Genomic DNA, 14155 nt, shown 5'->3' with positions numbered 1-14155 from the left:
CACTTAGGCCTTTAAAACAAAATGATATAACAGTAATTGCAATTCAAGCAGTAGCATAGAAGTTTAGTGGCATCAGACAAATTGTTAGAGACAAAATGGTATAGATGACACTTATATTTCACCTCCTTTTTCTTATTTCAGGTTCTGGAGAAGCATCATATAACAGAAATGGATTCATCTGTGCATATGAAAATCACCTAAAACACAGAGTCTTAACATCAGTTCTAAAGTTCTCTGGCAGAAAGAGTTATGAACCTGATCCAGTTGCAAACTACACCTTATCACTTACAGCATCAAGTACTCTGGGTTCTCAGCTTTCATTTTCCAGTGATATTATTTCTGAGAAGATAAATAACATGAACATCAATAACGTCAAAATGGAAGGGCAGCTGGTAGCGGCCCCTTTCTTTGCAAGAAGCATTTACACTCTGTCAAGCACATACAATGAAAAGAGACGGGTTTTAGAAGGAAAATCAAATCTGAAGATGGATTCCTCTTACTTTGAGGCTACCAATCAGATGTCTGGCAGATACAGTGATGGTTCATTTTCCATTACTTCAGTTTCTGATGTACAAAGCGGACTATTAAAGAACACAGCTTCAGTGAAGTATGAAAACAGCCAGCTCAAAATGTCATCTGAAACCAATGGGAGGTATCTGTATACTGCAGGTGTCCATAAGCTTGAAATAATTTTGTCAAAGAAGCTGGCAGCACTTCGATCTGAGTACCAAGCCAATTACGAGCAAATCCAGTATTCTGCCTTGTTTGCAGGTTCTCTCAATTCTCAGGATCTTGTTTTCAACACGGATGTATCCCTGACTGATCAAAGAAATCGAGCTGCACATAAGTCATCACTCAATATCAATCGGTATGGTCTGGCCAGCAGCGCAACCACAAACGTGCAGTTTAGTCCACTGGCAATGCAGAGTGAAATGAATGCCAAGCTTGACAATGCGGGAGGCTCCATGTCACTGTCCTCTTCTGGGCGCTATGGTAAAAACAATGCAAAATTCAATCTAGGTGGGAGAGTGAGCCTGAGAGAAATAACTCTGGGAAGCGAATATCAGAGTACAGTTCTGGGTATGGACAACAAACATGTTTTAAACTTCAGAGTTAATAGAGAAGGACTCAAGTTTTCAAACAATTTGCAAGGATCATTCAAAGATATTAAGCTGGAGTACACAAATGACTTGAATATTCCCGGCTTATCCTTAACATTTGCTTCAAAGTTAGATAACAGCTTCAGCATTGACAAATTCCACAGGCATGTTTTTGACCTACAACTGCAGCCTAGCTCACTTACAGCTAAACTAACCAATAATCTTAAATACACTAAAACAGAAGTTTCCAACAAAGCAGAACTGCTTCTCGAGCCTCTGAAGATGAACTTGGGTGGCAATGTCAGAGGAGCCCATGGAGCAGATGAAATAAGGCACACCTACACCCTTACATGTGCTGGTCTAACTGCAGACTTGAAAACAGATACAGTGGCAAATATTCAAGGCGCAGCGGTGAGTCACAGAGTTAACCTGGATGTGGCGGGACTTTCTTCCTCAGTTACTATGAACACAAACTGTGATTCCAAATCTCTCCGTTTCAGCAATGCTCTGCGTTCCACTATGGCCCCATTTGCTGTCACCGCTGACATGCACACCAATGCTAATGGAAAGCTGGTTGCTATGGGCGAACACACAGGAGACCTGTACAGCAAATTCCTGTTTAAAGCAGAGCCTCTTGCTTTCACTTTCTCCCATGATTACAGAGGATCTACCAGCCATACCTTGAAGTCTAGCAGAAGATACACTACGCTGCTTGACAACAAAGTTCATGTGCTTTTTACTCCATCGGAGCAGTCAAGTGCTTGGAAATTGAAAAGTCAACTAAACAATAATGTATATACACAAGATCTCAGTGCTTACAATGATGCAGAAAAGATTGGTGTGGAACTTAGTGGAAGAGCTTTAGCAGATCTCTCTGTAATGGACACATCAATCGTACTACCATTAACATCCGAAGAAGTTAATTTAATTGATGTACTGGGCCTCAGGAGCAGCGTGTCAGAGCCTCAGGAATTCAGCATCTCTGGCTTTGTGAAGTATGACAAAAATAAAGATATGCATCTTATTAACCTACCCTTCTTGGAAAGTTTGCCAGTTTACTTTGAAAAGCTCAGAGGCACCATTCTATCCACGCTGCAGGCCATACAAAGTTACCTGAAGAACATCGATGTAGAACAACATTTGAGAAAATACAAGGCAACTTTGGATAAACTCCCACAGGACATTAATGATTATATGGACAAACTGGATATGAAAAGCAGAGTTAGCAGCATGAAAAATAATTTTGTTGCTTTCACAAAGGACTACAGAATAACATCTGATGATATGCAAATTATGCTGGAAAAAGCCATGGACAATCTTCAAGAAATACTGTCTCAGCTGCAGATCTATCTGATAGAAGTTGAGCAATACATCAAAGACTGTTATGAGCAGTATGACATTAAAGCACTTATTGTACAGCTTCTTGATCAATTAGTTGAAACTATGACAGCTCTAGATAACAAATATAAGGTAAGAACAACTGTAATCAACATCATTGAAAAATTACGGGGTTTTTTCCGACAATATGATCCTAACAAAATCGGAAGCAGCACTTTGGCTTGGATTAAAAATGTAGATGATGAGTACAGGATTACAGCTAGGATACAGGAAAACCTAGAACAACTCAAGATTCAGATTCAGAATATTGATGTCAGAAGCATTGCAGAAAACTTGAAACGGCAGATTAAAACATTTGATACTAAAGAAATTTTAGAAAAATTTAAGCGTTCCTTGCCAATCGAAAAAATTCATGAAATTCTTGAACAAATCAAAGACTTTATTCTAAATTGGATAGAGGAATATGAAGTATCTGAGAAGATCAGCGCTTTCCGAGGTCATATGCACAAACTGATTGTAAAATATGAAATTGATAAGCAGATATATTTTTTAATTGACAGAATGATAGAACTGCTTAACAAGTACAGAATAAAAGAAACCGTCCAGAAACTGACCATCTACCTGCAAAATATTGATGTGAAGTCATGCTTTGATAAAGTTGTTGCTTTTGTTGATGATGCTGTCAAGAAAGTGCAAACCTTTGATTATGAAAAGATGATAAAAGAAGTCAACAAGTTCCTTGACATTGTTATTAAAAAGCTCCAGGCTTTCGACTATAACCAATTTGTTGATGACACAAACAAAAAAATCCGGGAAGTGACCCAGAAAATAAATGAGGAACTCAGAAATCTAGAACTTCCACAGAAAGTAGAAGCACTGAAACAGTATATGAGAGATTTTAGAGCTGTGATTTCAAAATACATGGAACAACTAAGGGACACCAAGCTCACTGCGCTAATTAACTGGTTCAGGGAGCTCATAAACTCAACAACATTTGCTAATCTGAAAGCCAAGATAAATGAACATCTGGAAGACCTGCGAGAGAGGATTTCTGAAATGGATATTTCCCAGGAATTGCAGTGGTGTCTTCAGAAGATAAGCCAGTTCTACAATTCTGTTGTCATATACATATCTGACCAATGGAACATAGCTTTAAAAAAAATTACTACCTTGGCTGAAGAGTATGATCTGAAAAATTGGGCTGAAAATTTAAACCAGTTTGTTGAAACAGGATTTATAGTCCCTGAAATCAGGACTGTTCTAGGCACTATACCTGCCTTTGAAGTTAGCCTGCGAAGTCTTCGGGAAGCAACATTTCAAACACCGGACTTCTTTGTTCCACTGACTGATCTGCATATCCCCTCCTATGAGATCAATATTAAGAAATTAAAAGATATGAAAATCCCAATGAAATTTACTACCCCAGATTTTAAAATTCTAAATGCCTTTGAAGTTCCTTCTTTTACAATTAACTTGATTGAGATTAAGCTTCTGATTGTGAGAACGATAGACAAACTCATGTCTGGCGAATTTCAGTTACCAGCTGTTGATTTCTATTTGAAAGATCTAAAGATGAGAGATATGCCTTTTTCCGACATTACTTTCCCAGAAATACAAATGCCTCAGTTTCAAATACCAGAATTGTTGATTCCAAAACTAAATCTAAATGAGCTCCAGATTCCTAACGTGAAGATACCAGAGTTCCAGCTTCCACATATCCCACATACTGTGACTGTCCCTACATTTGGCAAATTGTCTGGTGCTTTCAGAGTTACCTCTCCGTTCTTTACACTGTCTACACAAGCTGAGCTTCGTAATGCTACAACATCTGCAAACAGTCCAGAATTTGCGACCTCCATTTCAGCTCAAACAACATCCAAATTAGACTTCCTAGTTTTTAGTGTTATTGCAGATTCACGTCTCTTGGCCCCTGACATGAAGCAACTGAACCTTAAAAATGCCATGAAAGTCAACCATAGGTTCCTTAAAGTTGATCACTCAAATGAAGTGGTATTTCTAGGAACTTCAGTATTGGGTGAAGCTGAAACCAGAGCAAACTTACATATAGAGAGAAGTTTAATAGAACTACAGAATAATTTAATGGTCAAGCTGCAGAGAAAAATTTGGATGCAGAGTGGAACAGCGTATTCCCACAGACTGAATATTCCTCAAGCCGATTCCTACAGCCATGCTGATCTGTTCAGTAATATGACAACAGAGGTAGAAGCAGGACACATATCATTTACCTCCACTGGTAAAGGAAACTGGAAATTGGTTTCACCTCTTTTCTTTGATGAAGGCACTCATGATTCACATGCTATTTTCAAGGTTGAGGGCCCCACTATTACATTTTCTGCCAACAACAGAATAAATGATAAACACCTGAGAGTCAACCAAGCTATGAGATTTGAATGTGGTTTCCTAAATTATGCAACACTTCAGATTCAGTCTGAAATTGAGTCACAGCGCGTGGGACGTAGTGTTCTGAATGTGAAAGGCACGGGACAGCTTGGAGAAATGAAAGTAGAATTAACAGGCTCTCACAATGCTCGACTCCATGGACGGATTACTGGAACTGTAAATAATGAGCTTTCCTTCTTGGTACAGCCTTTTGAAATTCACCTTTTAACAAACAATGATGGAAATGTGAAAATCAGCTTCCCTATGAAAGTGACTGGCAAAATTGACTTCCTGAATAACTATAGGTTTGCCCTCAGTTCATCTGTTCAGCAGATCAGCTGGCAAGCTACTGGCAGATTCAATCAGTATAGATATTCCCATAATATGTCTGCTGGCAACAATGATGACAGAATTGAAGCTCATGTCGAAATGAATGGTGATGCCAACCTGGACTTCCTAAATACTCCTCTAACCATTCCTCAGATTCAGATTCCCTACACTGGACTCAAAACTCCTCAGCTAAAAGATTATTCACTGTGGGAACAGGTAGGCCTGAAGGAATTATTGAAGACAACAAGGCAATCCTTTGATTTAAATTTGAATGCTCAGTATGAGAAAAACAAAGACATGCATGTAATCACCCTTCCTTTAGCAACAGTGCAAGAAGTACTTAATAAAAACATCATTTTGTTCAACAAACATTTTGAGAAAGGAAGAAACGCTGCTTTAGATTTTCTCACAAAGTCGTATAATGAAGCCAAAACAAAATTTGACAAATACAAAATACAAACATCACTGAACAAACTACCACGGACTTTCAGAATTCCAGGATACACCATTCCAATTGTGAATATTGAAGTTTCTCCTTTCACTGCTGAGATGCCAACCTTTGGTTACACGCTCCCAAAAGAAATAAGCACAAGAGGATTCACAGTCCCGTTTATTGGCTTTTCAGTTCCATCTTACACACTAGTCTTACCTTCTCTGGAGCTTCCAGTCCTTCATGTCCCACAGGATCTACGCACCTTAAAGCTTCCTAGATTCAGAATCAACAGCCCAGCAATCTTAATTCCTGCCATGGGTAACATTACTTACGACTTCTCATTTAAATCCAGTGTGATCACTTTAACTGCAAATGCTGGGCTGTTCAATCAGTCAGATGTTGTTGGACATCTCAGTGTCTCATCCTCTTCTGTCATTGATGCACTGCAATTTAAGCTGGATGGTTCAACAAGTTTGACAAGAAAAAGAGGGTTGAAGCTGGCCACAGCACTGTCCCTGAGTAATAACAAATATCTAGGAGGAAATCATGATAGCACTATTACTCTTTTAAAGAGGGTCATGGAAGCTTCAGTGGCAACAAATATAGAAATGGATACACCAGTTTTAAAAATTAATTTCAGCCAAGAACTTTCTGGAAATACAAAATCTAAACCCACTCTTTCCTCAGGCATAAAATTAATATATGATTTCAATACTTCCAAATACGGCACCAGTGCTAAGGGAGAAATTGCTCACAAATTTGCTTTAGAGAGCCTTACAAATTACATATCAGTAGAAACTTCTACAAGAGGGGATATTGATGGAGTATTTTACACTGGAAGTGCATTTTCTGGAAGTTTAGACCACGAGGCAAACACCTATCTAAATGCTAATGGGGCTCGGTCAGCTCTCAAGTTTGAGGCCCACTCTAAAGCAGATGGACTCTGGAACAGTGAAATCAAAGAAATGCTTGCAGTTGAAGCATCTACCCATCGTGTTTATGCAGTCTGGGAGCACAACGGGAAGAACTATGCACGATATACACCTCTTTTCACAACAACAGGGGCTCAGAGATGCAAAGCAACCTTGGAGCTGGCTCCTTGGGAAGTATCAGCAGATCTTCAGATTCAAGCCACTCAGCCAAATTCCTTCCTGGACACAGCATCAGTTAAACAGGTTGTTGTAGTGAAAATCAGTCCTGCAAACCAGAAAGTTGGCTGGAAGGGTGAAGGCCAAATTCAGTCATTATCCCTCAGTCATGATATGCAGTTATCAAATGAAAAATCAAAGGCAAAATTTGATGTTTCTGGATCTTTGGAAGCATACATGGACTTCCTCAGAAACATAAAGTGCCCCATTTCAGAGAAGAGCTTATGGGATATCTTGAAGTTGGACGTCACTACCAGTGCTGACAGGAAACAGTATTTGAATGGCTCAGTATCCCTCGTGTACACAAAGAGTGAGGATGGTAACTTTTTCCCCATACCTGTGAATAAGCTGACTGATGGTTTCACTGTCACTATTCCTGAGTTACACCTGAAGGCTCCAAGCCCTGTTCTCAACACTCCAAAGTTCAGACTTCCTTTCACCACTCTCCAGGTCCCAGCATACACCATTGACCTGCGCAACATCAAAATTCCACAGACGCTAAGCACAGTGCCATTTGATGTCCATTTACCCACACTGCCAAAACTAAGATTCCCCAAAGTGGATGTAGGAGCCAATTATATTACATTAGAAGAATATAAAATGCCATTTTTTGAGGTCACAATACCTGAATACCAAATAACGGTGTCTCAATTCACTCTTCCAAAGAGTATTTCACTTGGCACTTTCCATGTAGATCTGGATGAAGTAGCTAATAAGATTGCAGATTTTGAACTGCCTACAATTACAATTCCTGAACAGAAAATTGAGATTCCTCCTCTCAAAATATCCTTGCCTGCTGGAATTTACATCCCATCATTTGGTGCCTTGACTGGATCTTTCCAAGTTGCTTCCCCTTTGTACAACGTCACCTGGAGAGCTGACTTGACAAACAAGAAGGACTCTTTTGAATATTCCATTGACTCTACATGCAGCTCAACATTGCAATTCCTGGAATATGACCTGAATGGTAAGACATTAAAATTCTATATGCCATGATTTGGGGGGAAATACTGTATACTGCACTTTTTCAGATTTATTTTTTTCCCCAGGCTTTGCATATGAAGGTGTTGTTCTCTACTTAGCATTGACATTAGATGATACTTCTTTTAGCAGTAACACCATTTTTTCATAAATTATTGTCAGAGTCTCAGTCAGTCATCTTGAAGGAGATAGATATAGATATAGATATAATTACATATTGTGAAAAAATGGGAAAAATGGGAAGTATCTTCCTAGCAGTTTCTTACTTTAAATTGTAAAACAGCATAGCATTCCACCATTACTTATGGTAATACATGTAAAGGAGAGAAGGCAGGTTGACTTTTTAACTGTTTCAATTCAAATGAAGAAATACATGTTTTTTTTCCTTAGGAACTAAACAAATTTGAATTCAAAATTTTTTTCAAGCCAGAAAATTGAAGTCCCATATAGCATTGAGTTCTAGACTTTATAATAATACTAAAAATATAGATCAGAATAAAATTCTAAACTCTCAAGAAATTAGAATACCCACTTATGATCTGCATTAATGCAAAATATTGTATCCATGTTGAGATAAAAAATGTGAATTTTAAAATACTCCAGTTGAACAAATATTTTCATATCTTTTCATTTGGGACATTATGGGCATTCAGTTTCTTGAAGCAGAATTTTACATACCAGTGAAACACCTCACAAATGGCTGTCTAACATGCATGTAGTTTGTATTGTTTGCTGGTATGTTCTGGTAATACACACATTTGAAATCTTTTTCACAGTTGTTTCAAACTATAAATACGAGGAAGATGTGCTTGTTGTGAAGACCACTGGCAGCTTTTCGCATCGTGACATGAGTGCAAACTACCAGGAAGATTTTACTCTTTCGAAAATTGGGTAAAGATTTGCTCTAATAATATTGTTTCTAATAGGTATAATTGCCAATGATGTGTTGTTACTTTGATCCCTAATGTCCCAGAGGGCTTTGCTGTAATTAATAAGAATCTGTGTAGCTACCCTGTCATTATTGGCTGTGTCTTTTTCCCTCTCAAGTTAGCTTGAAAGCTGTTCTCTCTCAGCATTCCTAGAACAGCTTTTCTCAGCAGCCACATTTCAGAAAGCTGCTGAGATATAAACACAATAGTTCATATTCAGAGCAGTTTTAGATCTGATCATCAACGTAATTTTTTCCCCACTGGATCCCTCTGTCATCACAAGCCATTACTGAGTAATTTTTATTCACAAGCGCTGGCAATAGGGTTTACTGAGTTGGCCTTCTCACTGCCTGTTTTGATCTGCAAGTATTTTGTTGATACATCCAAGGGACAGAATCTGTGAAGGCAAGTACAAATGCAGACAAACAGTAGTGCCTATGCTTGTGTTGGTGAAAAAAATTGCATTAGCTTGTAGAAATCTATAGAAACCTGATGATGGTACAGCTACAGGTTTTGTTTTGCTGTTGTAATTTAATGAAAATTCCCAACAGAGCTCAATATAGTTTTATCTAAAACAGGAAAGTTGGAATGACATGAACTTTTGAATGTGTCAGGCTAAATTCTAAGAGATGGGGATAGCAAAACTCTACATTTTCTTTTCATGATAAAGACATTGTTTGCATACGTATATATAAAGTAATAGGTGGTATTTTATGCAGACATAGTGCATTGGAATTGTACTTTGTGCATTCCTTCATAACTGTGTATTTACTGTTGTTGTAGAGCCATGGAAAACAGTGCATCACTAGATATCATCAGCCCCGCTTTCACAGATGTCCATATGCGTTACCATGAGAATGAAAGGAGGTCATCCCTCTCAGTATCTTCACCCTCAGCTGGGACCCTGGGTTATGTCATTGAAGTGGATGACGAAATTCTCACTGGCAGAGTTTACTACCAAACTCAGGTAAGCTTGATAGAAACAATAAAAAGCAGAAAGGTTCGGTGTGGTCAGAGGAAAAGTTTCCTTTAAATTTTGTGTGTGTTTATGTTGAGATATAAATTAACCTCCAAATAAAAAGTATATCATCAGTAATTAAAGGTTTTTTTTCCCACACTGGCCTTTCTGCTACTAAAAGTAACATCTGCATGAAGAGGCTGTTTCAGCTTCTCCACACAGTTATGTTTGTCCTCTCCTATGGTCAAGAAGACACACCCACTGAAAGTCAAGAAAGTGCGAAGTCAGTTTTAGATAAGCCACCCATCAGGTTTAATATGTAGCTGTCAGGCTACTTAGAATTAAAATAAGAAGTAAGTGGCCATTATAGGAATCAGGCCACTGGAAGGGGTCAGACCATCTGTGAAGTGCCTTTCTTAATCCATTAATATGTTACAACACATAATGAGAATTAAAAACCTTACTAGATTTGCTAACAAAACATACTTCTTATTATTGTCATACTACAAGAATTTCAGAATCAAAATCTTACCTTCCAAAATGATATACTAATTTAGGGTTCGCAAGTGACTCATAATTCACTATTTACTACTAAAAATGGTAAAATTTTACATGTAAATAGATTCTTATTTGAGGATTTCTTAATTACTCTGTAAATTGTCTCATTTATTTAAATAATTGCAAAATTAAATCTTTTAATATTTCTATATGAAAAAATTCTTTTTGAATTTACTTTAAATTATTTCAGGAATGAGTAAAAAGCTCATTTTCCAAAGTAATTCACCTACCTTATGAGACATGATAGGCATTTAATAAAAAAGAAGGAAAAATCTTATTTAAAGTCAAATTTTAAAAAAGACCAGACTAAGTTATGTTCTGGCCCTGCTGTTTGAAGAAGCTCAAAGTAGTTTGTCTTAATATATGATAAAATTAAAGATGCAACAATGAGAATATTGAAATATGCTCAGAGATAATATTAGATTTGTTGTATATACAAGTTACAGTTTTCTTATCCTGTTTTGTATTTTCAGTCTGCTCCTCAGAAGGACATTGACATATTAACAAGTGAGATATCCTTCAAGGAACCTAACTGGACTCACATGAAATTCAACTGGAACAAAGACGCTGCCAAAGACTTGCTGTTGGGTCTGAAAGAAAAAGTGCCTAAAATGACAAATGCAGTCTACAGGTATGTTAATCGGTATCATAAGGAGCATATGGGAATAGAAATTAGTGCTGCCACCTTAAAGATGAAGAACATGATGCAGAATAATGCTGACAAAGCATACACGTTTGCTGTGAAACAAATAGATGAAATAGATTCTCAACTTCGCACAGCTGCCAATGAGGCCTCTGGCAAATATCAGGAGTTGAAGTTCAAAGCTAAAAGGCTGTATCGAAGAGCAGCAGATCAAGCTGAACAGTTCAGCTATCAAAGAATAAAAGCAAAACTTTTGGATGTCACAATTGACATAATAGAAGATTATCACCAGAAAATTAAACACCTAATTGACTCAGCCATTGAATTCCTGAAAACCACAAAATTCCAGGTCCCTGGGCTGTCTGAAAAGTACAGTGGTGAAGAAATATACCTCATGACTACAGAGAAGGTAGCAAAAAATGCTGATTTATGCCTTTCAAAACTTCAAGAGTACTTTGATGCCTTGATTGCAGCTATCAATGAACTGGAAGTCAGACTTCCTGCTTCTGAAACAATTCTTAGAGGTCATAATGTACTTGATCAAATTAGAGAAATGCTGAAAGATTTGCAGGACAAAATCAGGCAGACATTTACTACTCTTCAGGAAGCTGACTTTGCAGGAAGACTGAAGCAACTGAAAGAAGTAGTGCAACAAGTTTTTCAGAAGGTAGAAGAAATGGTTAGAAGCTTGCAATCCAAAAATTTTGAAGACATCAAAGTCCAAACACAACAGCTGTACAAAGATACAATGGCTTCAGACTATGCACAGAAACTGATATCCTTGACAGAAGATGTTAAAAAATACATTTCTCAATTCAAAGATTTTAGTCAGAAGACTTTCCAGGACCTTTCAGAAAAGCTGCACCAGCTGCTCCTCTATATAAAGTCACTGCGGGAGGAATATTTTGATCCAACTACACTTGGACAGTCAGTGAAGTACTATGAGGTGGAAGACAAGGTACTAGGATGGCTGAAGAATGTAATAGATGTTCTTGTGGATTGGCACAACAAGAATGTTGGAGATCTTGCTGACTTGGTTACACGCCTGACAGACCAAATAAGAGAATTGGCGGAAAACTACAGCCAGGAATATTATGACCTTATAACTGATGTGGAAGGAAAAGGAAGACAGAAGGTCATAGAACTCTCATCTTCTCTTCAGGAAAAAATCCGATATTGGTCTGCAGCTGCTAAAAGGAAAATCGATGAACATAACAAGCAAGTCAAAGAAAAGCTCCGGGAGATCTATGGGCAGCTTGCTCATTCCCAAGAAAAGCTAATCAGTGAGGCCAAAAGGTTAATTGATCTAACTATAGAAAATTACTCTGCATTCCTGCAATATATCTCAGAGCTTCTTCGTTGGTTTGAGCAAATAACAGCTGAGAGCATAAAGCCATATATAGCTGTTCGTCAAGGAGAGCTTAGAATAAATGTGCCCATGTGACTGGCAGTCAATTTACCAAATGCCCCAAAACAGCAGAGAGGAACTCAGAAACAAAGTGTAAATGATGCACATACTGATTCAGCAAGCCATTGAGAAAGGCTCCAGGGAATGGGAAGAAATGTAGCAATTCACTGATGAACAACTTGCCACTGAGCAACTGGTCTTCAACAGGTTGTAGAAAATATTCAGCAGCACATGAAGAACTGAATGTACATGCAGAAGAGGAGAAGTAACTAGTTTGTACCACAATGTATTTAAAAAAACCAGCAGTCAGTATACTGGGGCTTCAGCTAGATACTGTTTGAATCTGAATTTGTAAATGAAAACTTAATAATCTACACTAGGTTATTTTAATAAGCTTAATAAGCCAATAAATGAGTTCTTTATTACATTTTTGTGTCATTTATTACAGCTACTTTTACTTAGACCATAGTGCTTAATCCAACAGTTGTCAAGGTCAATGGGAAGTCTTTTCTTTGATTTCATTGTATGTTGGATCAAGCCAATAATGTGCAATACATATTGTAAATAGTCACAAAAGCTATGAAGTTCATAGAGTAAACAGGTTTTAAGATAAAGGTCACATTCATAAGCCAGTTGAAGAAAGACTTGGAAACACATCTGATTCGCAGCATAGAAACACCTTCAGAGATAAATATGAGAGAAAAAGAAGAGGAAAAGAGCATGTACAAGATAAATTCTGGAAAAAAATCAAAAATTGAAAAAATAACATAAAAATATAAGCATATGTAGAAATCTGACTCCTGGAAAACTCCAGATAATAATATCAATGTTCTGTTAAGAAAAGTTAATTTATGCCTATATCAGTTTTCTGACAACTATGCCAAGAATTTTAGATGGGTTTTCTTTCTACTGGCTAATTTATGTTTCAGAAATACAGGGGTTTCTCACCTGTTTCCCCATGATATTTCTGTTTTCACATCAAATTGTCTATCTTTTACTTATTGTGAGTTTAGTTAATTGTCACAGTTTCACTGGCATCATGTATGATGGAAGTCAAAAAGTTTTCCCCTTCTAGGCTGAAACCTCAACCTCATTTAAATGAATTCTCAGTTTAATGATGAATTTAGAGAATTTTGAAGTCACTCACAAAATAGGACTGTTTTGAGTGGAAAATATGTGGACCTACTATGGTTTATTTTCAGCTGTTGGTATACTATATAGACAGTCCTTGAGAAAGGCTTGCTAAGGCTGAAACAATATTGCCTCTTTGAGAATAAAGTCTTTGACAAACACCACTAGAAATTTTGTGTACATGTCTGTTTTGATGCAATCAGTTCAATTCTGTGATATGGTTGTCACTTGTTCATTGATGGGAAAGCAGTCTGTTTTCATCCCATGGTATGATGAAGTACCATGGCAGAATGGAGCACCATGACTTTGACATCCCTATTGATAAAGAATATTATTACCTGAGTAACTCTGCCAGTAATGATTCTTATCAGATAAGCTACATGAACCCCAAAATCAGAATCTGACAAGCATGGTAGGATACACACGCCTATCTAGGTGTCAGCAGAGTGGGCATCTCTTAGAAAGTAAGGTAAATCCATTTCCTCTTCAGAGCTTTCAACCATCACAATTGCAGCAATAATTCTCAGAATAGGAGATAGAACAGTCCCCTGTGAACTGTAAAATAAGAAGTTTTGATTCTGAATAGAACTAATCTGCGTACGTCACCCTACCTGGGGGACCTAAAGGTATAAAAATCCCTGTTCACATGTTCCGTTGAGTATCCCAGTAAATAAAGATGTGGCCTGCAGAGCCCTTTCACCTTCATTCACAAAGAAACTGAAGCCTATGGGTCATCTGATCTTTATTTGATGTCAGATTGCACAACTCTTTTTCCTGAATTTCACAAATGTTTAAGCA

At 37.6% G+C, this 14155-nt stretch overlaps 1 protein-coding gene across 1 annotated transcript in view; it reads left to right on the top strand.

Moving 5' to 3' along the window:
• APOB (apolipoprotein B) overlaps nt 1-13528 on the top strand; it is a 36145-nt gene extending 22617 nt beyond the window's left edge. The window contains 6 exon segments of the mRNA XM_064650629.1: nt 142-7716; nt 8507-8621; nt 9443-9626; nt 10649-12259; nt 12261-12420; nt 12423-13528. Coding sequence (XP_064506699.1) covers nt 142-7716; nt 8507-8621; nt 9443-9626; nt 10649-12259; nt 12261-12420; nt 12423-12469 — 9692 coding nt within the window. The 3' untranslated portion in view covers nt 12470-13528.
• The last annotated feature ends 627 nt before the right edge of the window (nt 13529-14155 follow it).

The sequence above is a fragment of the Pseudopipra pipra genome, chromosome 3 (assembly GCF_036250125.1).
Source record: "Pseudopipra pipra isolate bDixPip1 chromosome 3, bDixPip1.hap1, whole genome shotgun sequence".
NCBI classification, from domain to species: Eukaryota; Metazoa; Chordata; class Aves; order Passeriformes; family Pipridae; genus Pseudopipra; species Pseudopipra pipra.
The sequence above is the reverse complement of the archived record's forward strand: the minus strand, read 5'-3'. Positions and strand labels throughout refer to the sequence as shown.